Source organism: Exophiala mesophila (assembly GCF_000836275.1).
Source record: "Exophiala mesophila strain CBS 40295 unplaced genomic scaffold supercont1.4, whole genome shotgun sequence".
Classification (NCBI taxonomy): Eukaryota; Fungi; Ascomycota; class Eurotiomycetes; order Chaetothyriales; family Herpotrichiellaceae; genus Exophiala; species Exophiala mesophila.
Window position 1 is genome coordinate 334,781 of NW_015622507.1, and position 17,999 is coordinate 352,779.

Below are 17,999 nucleotides of genomic sequence, written 5' to 3' on the forward strand. Positions count from 1 at the left end.
TCAACCAGTATTGAGAGGACGCCTATACAGCACTATCCTGGTAGTTAAACAACGCCCCGGAAGTCCCCTCCCCCGGCCCCCGGGCCCTAAAATTTAGCCCGAGACTGGGGGTGAATTGGTTGGGTGGTGAACTTTGAGGCTCCCTGATGAGCAATTTACGATTATTATTATATCACCGTCATCGTCACACCTTCCACTGTCATTTGCAAACAAACCGGCCTACACATCCATCTGATCGTGATCAATGTCTACGGCAATTGATTGACCTGGCTTTCAAAATGACCCTTCCAGCTTCAAATTGACCTTGGTTCTAGAATGCTGCCTCTCTTTGGCATCGTTTCGCCAGCGAAATCCTCCACAACATCCTTTCCCACTCACTAATTAACTGAATACCTACCTGGAACCCGCAGAATCTATCTCTCCTCCCTCTGGCCTTCGTCGAATCCGGTGCCACTATGGGTGGCGAGCAACCATCACCAGACGACATCTTCCAAGTAATCGCTATCACAAACCTTGACGAGCCGCAGGCACGAATTCTACTCAAAGTTCGTTGCCGCAACATCCCTTACGATTCGATTCATTGACTGAAGCATGGCAATCTAGAAGAATAACAATGATGTCAACTCGGCCGTTAATGCCTTCTTCGAAGATCCGAGTGGGTCTGTCATGGAACCTGTGAGTTTCCAATTGAGGAATCCATTAAGAAGGAGGTCTAAAAATTGGTAGCTCCCAGCAAATGAGTGGCAGCATCAAGATAATATCCCTTGTGAGAGACTTCTGCACACCTCTGCACTTTGATCCTGCATGACTGACCGTTTTGTCTCAAGTCAACGATGATTCTAGTATGGGAGGCGCCCCCCCGATGTCTCGTCCGCCTTCAAGGGTGGACAACCACGGACACAGAATTGACCTATCGGCCATGCATGCGTCAGGTATGCGATAACTCCGATCATATCGCCATATTCTGACCAAAAGACAGCCGTCACAAGTTCTGCACTGACCTTGAAAGAACAAGAAGATCTCAACGACCCCGAGCTCCAACGTGCCATGGCAGAGTCGATGCGCTCCACTCTGCCTGCGCAGGAAAACGGTGTTACGGCCGCGCATAGCAAATTCGGCCCTGCTCGACGTGAATTCTATGAGCCGTCAAGTTGGGCCCTGACGACCATCTCCACTGCTCGCGAAATAGTCGACCACCCACCTCCAACGAAGAGGCGCAGGATGGACGATGAGCCAGCCTTTTTGCGCGGTAGCAAAGAGACAGAGTACCTGGCACCCCTGGTTACCATATACCATTCTATCCCGCTTGCTAGGGAAGCATTGCTCATGCGCCCCTTGAAGGTCCATAACTATGGGCATGACGCCAGCTGGTGGTCAGGAACATCCGACGAGAACACAAAGGCTTTGTCGACCGACAGTTCGCTCCAAATCGATCGCGACCAATGTAACTTGCTAGCTGAAGTTCAATGTTTGATGGCGTTCCTCGACAAGACAGACCGTGCCTACGGCAGTGTAGACGCTCTGGCCGATCTCCAGGCAGTCCGCGCTGCGAGAGGCGATGGAGCTTTTATACGATGGCTGACGGCCTGGAGCGATACCGCTGACGATCAGGCTCCATCAGACCAGCTGAACCAAGTCTTTACTTCCGTTGCGGCAAAGGGCCCAAGTTCCAGCGACGGTGTCGCTGAGGAGAAACCTCTTTTATGTGTTGAGCCACCCGTCAATCGAATCCCCGGCGAAACTCTGGTTAATCTGCTCGACAGCACGATATGGGACGATGAAAGAGGTCTCATTGAAGATGTTTGGATCGCTAAGGCTGCGGAAATATTCACTGTTCGCGTCTACGATCCACATGGTGGTCGGAACAATGGACTTGACCTGACCCTAGATCCAGTATGGTTTCCGGATCGATATATGTTTGAGTGCCGTGGAGCAACACGCCAAATTCGTAAGCAGTTGCATATGGTTCGCCGAGAGATCGACCATTGTACTCACCTCCAACATCGTTGCGAAATGGTCAAACTTTCTGACAACAGGGTCCTGATGATTCGCGACGTCCTCGATGCCGCGGCTAAGGTATCGATGGATGCAGTCGGATCATCAGCCTCTGCTTCAAACGGTGTTGGTGTCCAAGATTCTCTATCAAGTGATACCGACGCCCGTGCAGAGGTCAGTGAGTTGGGCAATCAACTACAGCAAGTTGTTCAACGCATCGAACAAAAGTTGCAACTGCTCGAGATGAGGAAATCCGAGCTCCGCCAAAAAATGAGGGAGATTGCGTTGCAGTTGACAAAGCCAACGCCAGAAAGCCCGAATATGCCCCAGCACAAATATACCCTGCAAGGAGTTTCAACAAAACCCACCATCACCTATCTGCGCCGCCCAAACACCGATCTTTTGATGCTTGATCAAGATGATGACAGCTCTGAGGATCCTGAGTGGCAATGGTGGAGGCTTGCCTGGATTCAAGACGAACTTTACAAGCAGATGGGTCCTGCAGGACCGGTTCAAGGTCCTATTACGCAGTCCCAGGCAGAAGCGTCCAAAAGAACTTTGGGATTTGGAGCCGGGTTGGACCTGAATGTTGCTCCAGAGTTGACTGCCGCCGAGGTTGAAGGTCCAAAGCCATACGAAGCTCGCAAGGTCACTGAAGCGGAAGTGCTCGAGGCCATCAAGTCAGAGCACTCGTCTGTTGTTCTAGTGTATGCCAACGAATATGCCATGAGCTTTCCTCGCGGCGAGCTTAACATGGCCCTGAAACATTTCGTTAATCGCGACAACCAGGCATTCCATGAAGAACTTGAAAGTGAAGAAGGGTTACGACCGGATTCAAGCAACGAAAATGGTACGATTGACTTTGAAGATGTTCCCTTAACCGATCAAAATGGATCGAGTAGCTCTGCGCGGGAGCTCACGCCGATGTCGACCTCGAGCCTAGGTCGAGATGAGGATGGGCAGGCATCGCCGAAGAGAATCAAGTGTGACAGCTATGCCACCTTGTCTGAACTGCCGCCTTCATACGAAGAGATCTCGGATCAACAGGAGATGCAGGAAAAGAAAGGCAACAGGATCGGTCTACATGCTGAGCAAATGATGCAAAAGTATGGAGAGAAGATACCGGAAAAGGTTGATCCGGACGAGCGTGGAAGCTCGATGCATATTGAAAACGATGGGATGACCTCTGAATCACCATGGATGTGATTGGTGTTCTTCGTGACACGGGAAGCGACATCTGGATACCCAGGTTCTCCTGAACAGCATTCGAGGGGCTTGTTGACATCGTTTGGCGATAAGGGCTGTACGAAGCATGAAAGAGTATGCTGAGGTCGCACCATGTAGCCCAATCCTCTTGAACTGCTGACTTGACCACGAGTCTCTTTGACCAGCGAGCTTGACAGCGATCTGATGCATGGCCCTTGGACCTGTCGTGATTGGGTAGTGTCAGTTGCCATCAATCGATGATTATCATCAATGCATGTTATTAGACGTAGGCAGCAGTCAAGAGGATATGTAGCAGCGTAGTAGATGTGATGTGCTTTTCAGTGAACTTGCACGCAAGACTACGTGTATAGTGGATCCAGCCAGTTTAAGGTGTCAGGGCAGATTGACGACGGGTCCAAAGAGGAACATGGTTGCCATGCGGCTCTCGGCCAACCTGCCCTATCAATTGCTGGGTATAGGATGACATTTGACCAAGGTCGGGTCAAAAGTGATGGACGAGTCATGATGAACTTGCTTGACCACGTCCAAACCTTGCAGGCCCCAAAGAGCTTGGTATGGCGATCCCACATGGATATCAACTACCCGGCTGGCCAGAAGACATCCCCCCCCCGCCTTTGAGGCGTTTAGAGTTGGAGATCTGACATTCTGGACTTGGACAACATGGGCAATGTGGAAAGAGAAAACAGGAGTGGGGATGTAGTTGGTGCGGCCAGAAAAGGAAGCCATCTGATAGTACTTGTACAGTTTGTCCAGAGTTTGAGCCCTTCAATGGACACAATAGGAAAAGTCCCTCGACGTAAAAAGCAGACGTGGGTGTAGGTAGGTACTAGTATGTATGAAGACATGTGCATGTATACATTTCATCTTGCGTATGTACTTCGTATGGAATTCTGCGAGGCAGATGGCCGAATCTAGTTAGATAGGCCCCAAGCGACCGTATCTACGAGTACGGTGTGCGCAGAATCTGAGGTAATTGCCAAAGCTTGTCCAAAGAGATGACCAGGCAGAATACCACAATACTCTTGGCCATCCATGCCTTCCCACCAAAGGACACCAGGCCTTCAGGTACAGAAAGAACACCATGGATTACCAGTCTCTTATCACTCAGAACAAGTGTCCTTTGCGTCTTCAATTGTAAATCCCTCTTCGTGATCGATCAGACAGAAAAATGGACGTGACCAAGCGTGTCAGATGTGGTGATGAGGTCTTAGTGCCAGGAAGTGGTGAGTGTTGGGCATTTTCCAGAACAAGAGTCGCAGCTTCCAAGAGGTCCATAGGCTGGGCCTCGGGCCTCGAATCGGTTGACCACTACAGTATTACATCTCTAGTGTCAGCAAGCAGGCATGGATACACGTATGATGTCTTCTTATCAACAATAGATAATTGAACAATGGCCATGCACCATGGATGCCTCGATTGCCTCGAGGGCCTTGGATGACGGCCCACTGGCTGCGTGCTTGTGCATACTCCGGGCGGAGGGGCACAGGTGGCCCATGATGCCCGAGGATCCGTAGAACCCACTGGGTTTCATGGGCGATCTGAGTGGTTCACAGGCCGTTTTAGGGACCCACGACACCCCACTCACACCCCCTCCAAGAGCCTAAAGAGCCTGAAGAGCCCCATGGGCTTGCTTAGCCTTGCCTCTCAGACCTCCAGCCTTCCAATCCCAAGCCATCATCTAGCCATTGATCAACTGCCTTTGGCCACGATTCCGGAACCCCTCCCAACTAACTACGGTATGGCGATATGGTGCAATCGGCATCCATTGATATCATGATACGATCCGGCAAGGCTTGACTTGGTCCTCACGTACTGTAATCGTAACTTGGACGACTTGCAAGTGAGTGGATGTCAAAATTTCACCTGTCGCAAGCGGCCTGGGCCTTTGTATCGTGACCTGGGCACCTGCGGTTGTGGGTACCTACCTGCTACGTGTACTTTCGCTATCCAGCCTATGGCAAGTCCCGTGGCCACCAAGATCCAGGGGTACCTACATACACGAGCATGCACGGGTGATATTAGTATTACTTGTTTGCCTCGACAACTTGTGTCAGCATTGGCTAGGCAAAGGGTTGAGAAAAGATGAGCGGGAGTAGGAGCGCAAGCATGGCTGTGACTTTGAGCCTTTGACAGCCATCATCTCGAAAGGCAGTTGACGGAAAGGCAGAAGGGCTTTACAGAGTAGGTAGTCCCGCATGATTCAGGCTAGAGGTCGAAGGGGCCATTTTTTGGTTCCACATCCTGTATACCTTATTGCTATGTGAGTACAGACTGTATCTTGCCTTTTGGATAAACTTCAGGCCTAGAGTGTCGTGGGCCCCTTTGGTTTTTGCTCAGATGCTCAAAGACCCTAGAACATCCTCTCAAGTCCCCCGCACTTTCGTCTGTCAATTATTATGATTGAGACCTTCATCCAGAACGAATGTCGACTGCGCCACCTCGGTCGGACCAATGATTCCGCAGCCTGCATGCCTGCATAGGATCCAAGGCAAGAGGCAGAAGCACAGAGGCAAGGCAAATGAATTTATTGTTTGGGGGTTTGAGCCTACCGTGCTTACCTATCTCCGTAAGAACAGAATCAATACTGACTAAAAACAAGCCTCAAACGTCGCGAATTCTCTCCTCTCTCTTCTCTCTTCTCGCATCTGGCTCTGGCTCTGCCACACCTTCACCATGGGGCTAGGCGGCCAAGTATTATTGCACTTAAGTTACTGTGATACTGTGATACTGTATCGCAAGCCCGCCAGCCCGCCAGCCTCAAGCCTCAAGCTGCATACGAGTACCTTGCAACACCCAGTTTATCCGGCAAGCCAGGTACTGAATCCTCTAGTCTGGTTCCGAGTCTGTGCGGCTGCCAGGTCCTGCCAGACCTTGCGCACCCGCCTTCAACCCTCGTCCCACCATTGTGTCGTCCCAATGAATCCGGGCACCCTGTCTGTAAGTAGTGCCTGTAGTGTCTGTAGTGTCTTTGTGCCTGCCGTGCCTGTCCTGTGCAGCGCTGGACTGCTCAACCATCTCTTGACCCAACCACCAACTTGGAATTCATCTCGACAATTTCCTCCTTTCTTTCGTCCTCGTCCTCGTTCTCGTCCTCGGGGCTTTTGACATTGCCGGCATGACATGATCCGCAATCTGGGGATCAATGATATCGGCCATGTGCAGCTAAGGAATGTCGCAGTGCCCACCAAGCCCTGCTCGGGGACCCTCCCATTCTTCTCGCGTCTATCTCTCCCCTCTGTGCCTCTATCGAAGACGCATAGGTCAACTTCGGCACGCTAACAAATAGGCAAGCCCCTCCCCGGCCACTGGTTGAACCTTCTCATGCCGCCTCTTTAGTCCCTCAAACGTTTCCTCTCCACTGTCCGGCCGCCGCTCGATCGTGATTTGTGTCGCAACCCTGCCCACCTGGTGCCTCCAGCTTGGTGGTTAGGCCCGCCCTGCAAGCCACTTGCTTTCCGGATTGGCGCGATTGATCGACCTGGTGGGCTAAGGAACACACCCAAACACGGGCTCCATCTGCCTTTATCGCTGCTATCGACTGGCCATTCGTCGCCGCCAAAATCTTCCACCTCCTCTCAAGGAGTGAACCAACCGATATCCCACTCACGACTCACCCCATCACGCTCATGTACTCTGTGCAACTTACGACTCCCCGACTCACAGCCTTTTCGGCATCGCTGCCTTTCATCTGACAGCTCCGCTCACAACTGTTCGACTCATCTCGACATTTCCCCAACACTTCTACCGGCAAGGTTATTACAAGTGCCCTGTCACGCTGCTAATCTTCTCGTCGTCCTCGCCCCATCTCGTGGCGCATTCAACATCAACTTCGTGCCTGTCTATCAAGTCGTCGCGCTCAATCACTTGCACTGTTTCCCGTCCCTCCCAGTCTATTCAGTTCCTCAAGTCCCTCGACAGTTCTCGACGACTTCTCGCACATCTGTCCAATCCGGCCATCAGTCATTGCTCCCTCTCCTTGTTCGCGCCCTCCTTGTCGTGACCTGAGCAGTCAAGGCACTCCCCGGTCTCGTTCTTCCAAGGAACCACTTCATTTCACTCATACCCTTGCATCAAACCGCCCCCGGAACCGCCACGATCCGTGACATGACCAGCTTCGTTGATTCTTATCTCAGCTTGACCATCTCCAAGGAATTTTTCTAAAGTCGCGACTCCACCACGCCAGCATTTCATCGCATCGCATTGCTATTTTACAGCCCATCCTGGCAATACTCTGCTGCCACTGTTGGAGCTTGGATCTGAAACTGCAACTTTGGCCTAGTCCCGGACGGCCGCTTATTCATCTGGTCACCGTGGCAGCAGGCCTTGATCAACCTCCTCCCTTGTACACTTGAGCAGCGGTCATGAGTGCGATGGCCTTCAGTCCGCTGGACCACCGTTTGCATCCTACCATCTCGAATCAGCACGCCTTGACTTCAGACCCAAGAAATTTCGAACCAGGCCCTCAAGACCGGCGCATGTCCACGGCCAACGACAACTCCGTGGCTGTCGCAACTGTTTTGTTGCGACGCCTGCCACGCAATACCACTTCTGAAGCGGTCAGAACCATGTTACTCTTCGCCGAAGATCTTCAAGATACCGAGATCGTTCCCAACGAGTACGAGGACGACGCCGGGTTCTCCACTGCCATTGCCCGATTCTCTTCAATGACAGGCGCCACAGAGGTGCAGGCTCTTCTGGACGGGAAGCCCAACACTGCAGGTCAGGCTAAAATGATAGTGGATGTCATCTCGAACTCGACAATCTCAGCTGCACCGCGACGCAACACAATCGATCCATTAGCCAGTCGCAAAATCGGTCAGTCGATGTCGCCGGCCATGAACATGACGCAAAAATCATCTCGCTTTAATGGCACCTTTCAGGCACTGGACAAGACTTCTCCTCCTTTACTTGCCTCCCCTCCAGACCATTCTTCTTCCGAGACCAGCTCTCACATGCAGACCCTGTTTTCACCCCACTCGCCTGGCAACAGCACCGTCACAGAGCGATCTCGGGTCAGTGGCAAGATGGTCATCGACGAGGACGGTGGAGATGAAGACACTCGCGAATTACTCAATGATCCACTCGGCTACTTGAACAATTCATCCACCGCCAAAAACCCACGCAAAGCAGTCAACACGCGTGTTCCCACTGCGGCATTCTCGGCGCTTTCGCTCAACACCAATATGAGCAACGGCACTGCTTCTGCGTACGGAGCACCAAGGTCGGCCGCACAAAGTCGACCGCCTCACAATCAGTTTTCTCCCAACTCCATGTCAAGCGGCCCATATACGGCAACGAGCACATCTTACCTGCGCCACAACTACCCGCCGGTCAACCCAGCAGACCAGAATCCACCGTGTAACACACTTTATGTAGGGAACCTTCCGATCGACACATCCGAGGACGAACTGAAAGCCATGTTCTCGAAACAGAGGGGGTACAAAAGGCTATGCTTTCGGACCAAGCAGAATGGTCCGATGTGTTTTGTAGAGTTTGAAGACGTGTCATTTGCGACAAAGGCGTTGAATGAACTGTATGGGGCACAACTTCACAACAGCGTCAAGGGGGGTATTCGATTGAGCTTTTCCAAGAATCCACTTGGAGTACGAGCTGGTCAGCCTGGAAGCGCTAATCCGACAACGCCACTGAACGCATCGGGGCCGATGAGCATGAACGGCTTCGTCGCAGGAATGTCCCCGAGCCATTTCTCCACCGCCAGTGGACCGCCGCCCGGGCTATCTATGCCACCTGGGTTGAGTTCCCCCATCAATGGCTCGGGACCGGGGGGTGCTCTACATAGCCAATTCGTCGGCCAAGGGCTAGGGCTTACCCCCGGTGGCATGGCAAATATGAGAGGGATATCCGTCAATCACGGTCTAGGTGGCCCGACGGCGGGCGGCAACTTTCATGATTATATGCTCGGCAGATAGGGCATCTGTCACGACACTGAAGGAGCCGAACGCTCACAGTTTTGCACTCTCGGGCTATGATTTGAGCATTTGTTTCTGGAGTACTTGTCTTGCAGACGCAACGAAGTTCATGGATGAGCTTCTTTTTTTTGGGTGCATCTTTGGGGGGTTTCCCCCTCTTGGATTTGAAAGATTCCCCGCTAAGTAGACAATGAGCAAGCAAAGTGGCAGGCATACGGACTGGATCGCGGGGTGGCGTTGTTGAAACACATCAGAGCTGAGTCGGAGAACTAGTCTGAAGGATGAGAGTCGTGGATTCGCATTTTCTGTTGCATACGGACTGTCATTTTGAGCCGTTTGTTTTGATATCGATGTTTGGACAATGGGGACGCAAGTGGCGGATGAACGTGTTAGGGCATTATGAACATGCAAAGGGAGGGTGGACTGTCAGAATGCTCCTAAGCGATGACGATCACGGAATACTGAGCTGTCTGAGTGACGCATACACTGCAAATGTCAGGCAAAGCGGCGAGGGTTGCATTGTTCAGCACGTGGGATAAACACTGTGTTCAGGAATTGGTCAAGTCGATTATCTCATTATTTTGATACATGGCAAGACGAGGAAAGTCATGCGCCAGGCGCGGTCCTATATACCTAGGTAGTAGTCTATATTTTTGTGTTGTCAATTAGTGAGCAAGCCAACCTATCTTTGATGGAAACCAGAATTGTCGAGATGTTGACATCGACAGCGATGCAAAACCCAAGTTGACTGAATAGTATTATATGTGTTTCCCTAACCCAGGCGTGTACTGATTCATCAAATGGTGAGTGACTATCGTATCTGATGACGCGGTGCAGTTAGGGTACACAGTCAGCGAGTACATCAGCCATGTCAGCAAACCGCATATCGACTTGACTGTCGGTCTAGAGACTGATGAATTGGGAGTCTGGAACTTCTGCTTACCCAGGTGTGCCAGACAAGCCAGGTCTTGGAACTTTGGAACACAAATCTGAAAGAGAGGGTTTATTGGTGGTCTTCGTGAGGCTTGGGTAACAACCATCAGTCCTGATCCTGGTGTCGAAAATGGAATCTTTGATGGACTGGATTGAATGATGCCCACATCAGGTCGCCAGTCGTTGTGTTTGAGCAAGTTGAAGGAAGGTCAAGTGGGTTGTTGACTTTCCCGGGGGCCAAAGGGGGGGGTCGGGGGATGATCATTAGGCGATTCTCCTGTCAACCTTAATCCAGCCGTTTAAGCCCTGGCCTGACGAATAACGATACTCCATAGGGCTGGTGCCACCTACAATGGTACTTGGCTAAGGGAGCCCACTGCACGCTCTACCGCCAGGTCACAGCCTATCACCATCCGTGATCCCACCCATTTCTCTTGATGTTGATATCCTGCAGCCGCTCGTTACATGCTCCTGCAAACAAGAGAACTTCAGTCGATGCCCGCATCCACCGTCGCTTCTGATTCATTCGTGTTCGAATGCTATTGATTAAATTGCATGCAACAGTTTGATGTTGGAGGGTGGGATGGCATGGGGCCACATGAATGCAGCAGAAAGCAGAAGGCTTGCCTGGTTATAACCTCTTGATGGATGTCATGTCCCAGTCCAACAGGCCTCGGCCCTGAGACAAATCTACTACTGACTACCTACCTAGGTACACCCAGCACGTAGCTTTTCCATGCTTCTCCTTGTGGTCGGTACAGGTACTCTTCATTCGGTGCAATCATCGTATATACTTTACGTACATCACTTTTAACCTTAACCGTTGTGTTTGTGTTTCTTTTCTCTTGACTCTTGCTTCACCGCAAGGATATCTACAGTTGTCGCTCATCTACTCTTGTCCACAATATCGGCCTTGTTTTCCTCTGCTGTCGCTAAAGCTGTCCCCCCTCCCCCCCTAGAAAGAGCATCTCGCTGCCCAAGTCCACTGGTCGCACCCCAGGAAGACAACGGGCCAGGTGATTTGCTTCTCCTAATTATTCCTTCCTTACTGTTTGGCGACGTCTATTGCTGTCCGCCGCTGCAAGTCACCAGCGCCAGCTCCATGTTGCCTGCTCCAGCACCCGCTCTCTCCCACCCGATATCTGTCATCTTCCTCGCCTTCAATCTCCAACTTGGAGATATCTGCCCTTCATAGCCTGGCAACTTCACGGCATGCCCTTGTCCAGCAAAAGACCCGGATCGCATGTGCCCGTCTTCCGCAGTCTCAGTGCCAATGCCACTAACGACAAGGCCCATGAACGGAGCGATGATAAATCTGGAGAGGCAGAGGGGGCCTCTGTAGCGCCTTTGTCAAGCCTGGGCTTCAATTTTGGACTGCCCACAATATCGTCCCTCGCGAACTTGAGTCGGCACCGCCGCAGAAATCGCACAAAATCTAATGATGCTCAAAAGAAGAGCTACGATGACGCTCCTTCCAACCTCGACCTCGACCAGACAGCTGTTCATGCCCATCTCAAACAGGCACGACAGGGTCACGACCACAGGGCACTGAAACCCCCCGAAATTGACTCGCCGTCCAATGATAATAACGAACAGGCCGAACCACCTCGGCCGCTGTACCACCGCACCACCACAGCCAGCACTGACACAACTGCCAACAGCTTCGGCTCGGCTTCTGCCGTTGTAATGAGCACCCACAGCACTACAGTCGACACCAAAACCACTACTCCCGATGCCGCTGCATCGACTTCGATCGCTTCCCCATCTGCCGTGTCTGCATCTCCATCCGCACCTCCGCCACCACCTCCGGCTGATCCTACTGGTTCATCGCACAATCGCTCCGACGCTCAAGCCACACGTAAACCACTTGAACTACCTAAGCTTGTTCCATCCACCACCGCCACATCTGCACCTGTACCAGTTCCGTCCACCTCCTCTGCCACTCCGCCGGCCACCTCGACGTCGATCCCAATTTCATCTCCCACCGCCGCCATTACCATCCACCCCGATCTCTTACCTAAAGCTCTGAGAGACCCCGCGTGCCCCCAGTCGCCGACTCCTCCATCAACACTGGCCGACATTGACTCTTCCCCCACTCCAACAACCATTCCTCAACCACCCAAAATTCCTCCTCCTCTCCTTGTCGTCCAGCAGCCATCGACTCCTACTCTTCCCACCCTTCCCGCCCTCTCGACAGCCCCCACCAGTCATGATAGTCTCTTCGTCATGCCGAGAAAAGTATGGGTGAAAAGACCCGGTGCGTCTTCGACCAGAGTCGAAGTCGCCGAAGATGATTTGGTCGATAATGTACGAGATGTCATTCTGAGCAAATATGCCAATTCCCTCGGCCGCACCATCGATGCCCCCGACATCACTCTCAAGATCGTTAGTCGCGAACCACACAACAAGAACGTTGCCTCTGAACGACCTCTTGGTCCCGATGAGCCCATCGCTCGAGTCCTAGAAACATACTATCCTGGTGGCCAGACGATTGACGAAGCTCTACTCATCGAAGTGCCCGCTCGTCGCACACCCCGGGCCTCCCCCCGAGTGGGAAACCATCAGGTCTCTTACTTTTATCCTGCCGAACAGTATCGCCCCGATGATGGCGCCCGAGAATATTTCCCCCCTATGCCGGTCCAATCCCCTCACCTCGCCCACGTTCAACACCAAAACTCCATCCCACATGCAATGTCAATCCTGACCACCGGTCAGCCTCCCTTGTTGCCTAGCCCTGGCTCCCAAACTGCAAGGAGAAGACCCAAGTACCCCAGACAGCATACAAGCAGTCCAACCATTCTCCACACTGTCCAACCAAATGGTCAAGTTCTAGGTATGTTCGAGTATCCCAGCATTGACGAACAAGACTGACCGTGATGCAGAAACCAAGCCTCAGATCAACGGAACCGCCCCCAATGTCCCTGCACTTCCCACCCCTCCTGCCCAACCTAATGAACTCAACATCACTCCTCCAGGTCGCCCCGGCTCGCCTCATGCTGGACACAAGCCCAAGAGAAAGAAGATGCCTAATGCGAATCGGTCGGCCAGTGGAGAGGCAATTGCTCCTGCGAAACCTGCTATTTCAAACCTCCTCGACGGATCCGTCCCTCCCATCAACGTGCTCCTGGTCGAGGATAACAATATCAATCTCAAGTTGCTCGAAGCCTTCATGAAGAGGCTCAAAGTGCGCTGGAAGTCTGCCGTCAACGGCAGGGAAGCGGTCAACATGTGGAAGACCGGCGGCTTTCACTTGGTGCTGATGGACATTCAACTTCCCGTCATGAATGGTTTGGAAGCCACCAAGGAGATCCGCCGCCTCGAAGCCGTCAACGGCATCGGTGTCTTCAGTGTCAGTCCCATGGAACACGGTCTAAAGATGGCCAACAAGAACAATGGGCCTGTCAGCGAAGAGGACACTCTTCCTGACAAGAGTCTATTCAAAAGTCCCGTCATCATCGTCGCGTTGACTGCAAGCAGTTTGCAAAGTGATCGGCACGAGGCTTTGGCCGCTGGTTGCAACGACTTTTTGACAAAGGTAAGTTACCATTACTGTATTTCAGAAGGTGTGCATGTGCTGACCAGAGCTACAAGCCCGTCAATTTTGTGTGGATGGAGCGCAAAGTCACCGAATGGGGGTGTATGCAAGCTCTGATCGATTTCGACGGCTGGAGAAAATGGAAAGAGTACGCAGACGAAAAGGCTAAAGAAGATCCTGCCAAGAGAGCGGCGGAAGAAAAGGAAGAAAAGGCCAAAACTAAAGCGGCTCTCAAAGCCATGTTTGCCAGGCCACCGCCGACCACGAAGAAGGACAGTGGAAGCAGCATGTCGACTCAGAACAGCGACAAGACGATAAACTCAGCATCCAACGGGACGCCGCGGAAGCCCGCAGGAAGTCCCGGTGCTCAGGGGGATGAGCGCCGCCCCCGAAGTCACAAGAGCTCGAGAAGTTCTGTCAGCCTCGGTGAGAGACCAGGAGGGAACCTGGAAAGCATGGCGGAAGAAGATGAAAAGGCACCTTGATTAGGGAGGTTCACTGTGGACCACATCGTGTGCCAGGCCTGACGCAGGGTGCATGCTGAGGCCGGTGCCCTGCTACTAACTTTCTACTCGAGTACAACAATTCTTGACGTATTTTTCTATCAATGGACGGACCATAAGCCTTGTAAACGATGATGTCTGGCTTTATCTCATGCAGACCGGGGAAATGCCGCGAGCAATGGCGACTTTCATACATTCAAGACATATAGCATGGCCTGAAATGGGACTAGGTCAGGTCAGGGAAGAGAGACAGACTTGACAGCTGCTACAGCAGCATCAATATGAATGATGCTCTTGCCCTGTTCAACATCATTTCTCAAGAAGTAGTCACTTCCCAACGGCATCTGCCACATAGCCCTCGACCTCGACGAGCAACTTGCAAGAGGTCACACGTTGACAGCAAGGAGACTGAGGAGGCTAGATCTGACAGTCAAGGCATTTGATCAAGGCTCGCCTAGATGAAGAAACAATCGACGGGGTGAGAACATGTCGATCCTTCTAGATCGTGACGTCAATCGTCAATCGCATCATTCCAAGTGGTGAATGACACTGGTAATAGACAGAGGGGCAAATGCGTTGGTCTAGATAATTCTTCCCTACCACCAGCGTGTGGTTTCAAGGTCGGAATGAAGCATAAATTTGAGGAACATGTCGGCTCCCAAAAAGGTGACATTGTTCATCAATCACAGTTACGATATCACCAAGACTAGAATCTGGTACCAACGAGGAAGATCTATCACCCATGGATCGACCAATAGCCACTAGAGGCGGATTGAAGTTGAATTGTGTTGCTTACCACGAATAAAAACGGCGACAAAGGCTGACTAGAGATCTGGGCCGAGCCGATGATACTGATTTATCGAGATTTGTCAACAGAGCCGACTTAATGTGACTATGATGCAATCTATGTAGGCAAAATATACTGTGCAGTATTGACAGGTGGATCGTGGGTGATGCGTGTATTCGTCTTGGAATGGTGGTCTGGGGGGGTGTAATTAGTCTGTTGGCTGGAAACACCCCGAAAAGGTGAAGACAAAGGTCTTGGGCTCGCTGGGTTGTTGAAACATCATGGATTTTTTGGTGTTTTATGGCGCTCGAAAGTTGGAATTGGTTCAGCGGTGAAGCTAAAGATCGAAAAGACCAACAACTAAACACTGGTTGGAAGAGAACGTTGCTCGAGAGAGAAATTGGATAGGTAGACAGCCAGTCTAGGGTTCTGCAAGACAACGCCCAAGTGATTCTACAGTAAACCGCGCAACCAGGGTCGGGGTTACCTCGAGAGTCACAGTGTGGAAGCCAATGACGCCGCCGAGCAGGCTATCTGGGAAAGAGAAGGAGAAGGCAGGCTAATCACGTTGGAAACGCCAAAGGTTACTAGTTACAGTATACGTTACTTCATAGTCGAAGGAGCCAGGTTGCCTGGTGATGGTCAAACTGACCAGCTTCAATTACCAACCTTGTCCAGTCAGTTATGAAGGGACTTGACATGATTGAATGGGTAAAACATGAATAGGAGTTGGACATCGTGGGGGTGGAGGCATGCGAGGTGTCAGAGGCTTTCTGGAAGCGAGCTAGAAGGCACACACAACCACCCAACAGGTGGTTTGACGTATATGGGGCGTCAAGACGTGATTAAAGAGTACAGTATGCCATGCTGCCCAGTGTAGTATCCATTTTCCCTGCAACGTTGGCGCGAGTTGCATGCTGCAGGCAGACAAGGACGGTTATTGTTGTTGCTTCTTGATAGAATCAACTTCTGGACGGTGGTAGACGCCAGACAAATTCCAGGCTTCAATCGTGAAATGGCAAGTGCAGACTTGGTCCTGAAACACTCTGTCTGTACAGTAAGAGTTGTACTTTCCTTGCACACTTGGAAGCCGTTCCTGCTTTGTTCCTGCTTTTGCTCACCGATTGCCAACTTCCGAGTCTCCAGAGGAAGTAAGGCGCAGACACTGCCGTCGCTCGGGGCCCAGCGACCCATGTTGCCGCTGAAGCTGTAAGAGCGGGTGTTTCCTCAATGTGCCCCCTGCTTCGAATCTGCTGCTTAGAGCCTGATACGGTGTTGCATACGCATACTCCGTACGTCAGGTACGATATGCTCCGCTACCTAGTGAATGGTTCGGTTCGGTTCGGCTGATCAAAAGTAAAGCAAAGTCATCAACCTGGGTCCTGCAGTGCCTGGCACGCTGGGTAGCTGCCTTTTTTTTAGTCAACCAGTATTGTGTGTACTGTATGGATGCGTATCCACCTTTGGCTCCTCACCATCTCTACCAGCGAGGACCCACGGTACCTTAGGTCCTCAGGTACTGCACATAGGCGGCACTGGTGGGTACCTTACCTAGCTAAGGTACCTAGGTAGGTACCGAACCTCAATGCAGTATCACGAATACAGTACTCGTAGACAACAAGGCATTAATTACTGTGGGATAATACTTTATGTAAATGTCTTCTGACCCTGGGCTTCCACTTGGCACCCACCCACGCCACCTCAACCCACACAACCGCCCACATTATTGCCTCATCATTCCTCTTGCCCTGAACCTTGTGAACCTTGAACCAACCCCATCTCATGCGCTCCGTACAGCATTGTATTTGGATAGCAACCATGGGAACTCATATGACCTGGGTAGTCAGGCTTGCCCGACCTGTGAGCCTCGGGGCGCAAGGTCTCCAGACCCAACCCCTGGTTCCTCTTGGACTGGAAAGCACTGCCTGTTGATTCTTATTCCAATCCCACGTCAGCCAGCCCTTCACCCTTCCAAAATTTTCAATGAGTGCCATCCGTCCTCCCACGCCTCAACTTGAACCTGCCATTGGGTGACCTGCTCCAGTGTAACCACCCTGCCGCCTCCTCGTCGACTCCCCTCATTCCAACCCCGATGAGAGACAGTCGACCAAGTGTTACGGTATGTTGTGGGCATTCAACAACACAGCCAACTCAAGGACTCCATCCTATGACACTTTATCGCGCCCACTGAGCATTGTTCTTGATTCTGGTACTAGTCAGATGAAAAAGGAACCAGTACGTTCTCTTTTCTAGGTTGCTATTGCCTCTCTTGAGAGTGGGAGCGACACCTGTGCCTGTTCAAACACCGCTTCTCACCTTGCTTCTGAACCTCTTTCCTCAACAGCCAAGCTCTTCAACGTGCTTCTGAATGTCCGCTTCTGAGTGATTGATCCTGGGATCGGTGGCAAGAGCATGTGATCCCATTTCGCAACTGCGTGAACTCGATCTTGTTCCCTGATGCAGAGAAGGCTGTTCGAATCTCCCTTCTCCATGTCATCCTTGCCGAGTACTGAGATTGCAACAATCCGCAGGTGGGACTGATCTCTAACATCAGTGGTCAACTGTTGCCTCATGGGGCTTCGCCCGACTCGAGATCTCCGAGATGGGTACTCGTACCTGATTTCGAGCTAAGCCCCTCGATTTCAGGGTTACTATGTACAAGAGACCAGGACAATCAGGGTGTCCAGCGTGCTGATCCCATCGGAGGCTACCGCGTCCACTCATGTAATATGCAGTGATCGGCCCCTTTTACACTGATGCCACCACTCTGCAAATCCCTCCCAAACTGATCCTTGCCTTTGCCTTTGCACATCGCGGAGCTATCCTGACTTACAAGGTCACATGGAGCGTGGGGCCAGTGACGAGGTCGCCCTAATGAGAGTCACACAAGTTGGCCCCATGGTCATGACTGCGTTACTCAGGGCTCTGTTGTACAACATCATCACCCGCATTATCCAAGCCCCAAACCAACTCATGGATAGTCATACAATGAACGTGGTTGGGTCTGATCCTCTAAGCGCGCAGCCTCAATTTCTCCCATCACTCTGGACGCTGTTGCCTTGTCTCGGGGCCAGTTTGCGCGTCGAAAG

The 17,999-nt window shown here is 51.9% G+C and overlaps 3 protein-coding genes across 17 annotated transcripts; all 3 read left to right on the forward strand.

The window, feature by feature from the left end:
* Positions 1-214: 214 nt before the first annotated feature.
* PV10_05383 lies at positions 215-4,052 on the forward strand. 15 transcript variants are annotated; one of them, XM_016370042.1, is made up of 5 exons: positions 215-545; positions 604-675; positions 727-766; positions 828-932; positions 980-4,052. In XM_016370042.1, exons 1-5 carry the CDS (start codon positions 456-458, stop codon positions 3,199-3,201), a joined length of 2,529 nt encoding a protein of 842 aa, XP_016222335.1. In that variant the 5' UTR covers positions 215-455; the 3' UTR covers positions 3,202-4,052. The 15 variants fall into 15 exon arrangements, with proteins under 15 accessions (XP_016222335.1, XP_016222336.1, XP_016222337.1 ...); XM_016370043.1 differs by having other exon boundaries at positions 1,010-4,052; XM_016370049.1 differs by having other exon boundaries at positions 215-675.
* Positions 4,053-6,831: 2,779 nt separating this feature from the next.
* PV10_05384 (uncharacterized protein) lies at positions 6,832-9,834 on the forward strand. The gene has a single exon (XM_016370057.1). It carries the CDS (start codon positions 7,584-7,586, stop codon positions 9,150-9,152), a length of 1,569 nt encoding a protein of 522 aa, XP_016222350.1. The 5' UTR covers positions 6,832-7,583; the 3' UTR covers positions 9,153-9,834.
* Positions 9,835-10,993: 1,159 nt separating this feature from the next.
* PV10_05385 (uncharacterized protein) lies at positions 10,994-14,383 on the forward strand. The gene is made up of 3 exons (XM_016370058.1): positions 10,994-12,918; positions 12,968-13,620; positions 13,677-14,383. The coding sequence occupies exons 1-3, from the start codon at positions 11,298-11,300 to the stop codon at positions 14,103-14,105; spliced, it is 2,703 nt and encodes a 900-aa protein (XP_016222351.1). The 5' UTR covers positions 10,994-11,297; the 3' UTR covers positions 14,106-14,383.
* The last annotated feature ends 3,616 nt before the right edge of the window (positions 14,384-17,999 follow it).

Bases quoted from the DNA above. Each gene is read 5' to 3' on its own strand.
- PV10_05383 (XM_016370042.1), top strand. From the start codon at position 456: ATGGGTGGCGAGCAACCATCACCAGACGACATCTTCCAAGTAATCGCT. The intron at 546-603 runs GTTCGTTGCCGC...ATGGCAATCTAG, and splicing joins AGGCACGAATTCTACTCAAA to AAGAATAACAATGATGTCAA. The intron at 676-726 runs GTGAGTTTCCAA...AAAAATTGGTAG, and splicing joins GTGGGTCTGTCATGGAACCT to CTCCCAGCAAATGAGTGGCA.
- PV10_05384 (XM_016370057.1), top strand. From the start codon at position 7,584: ATGAGTGCGATGGCCTTCAGTCCGCTGGACCACCGTTTGCATCCTACC.
- PV10_05385 (XM_016370058.1), top strand. From the start codon at position 11,298: ATGCCCTTGTCCAGCAAAAGACCCGGATCGCATGTGCCCGTCTTCCGC. The intron at 12,919-12,967 runs GTATGTTCGAGT...ACCGTGATGCAG, and splicing joins ACCAAATGGTCAAGTTCTAG to AAACCAAGCCTCAGATCAAC. The intron at 13,621-13,676 runs GTAAGTTACCAT...CAGAGCTACAAG, and splicing joins GCAACGACTTTTTGACAAAG to CCCGTCAATTTTGTGTGGAT.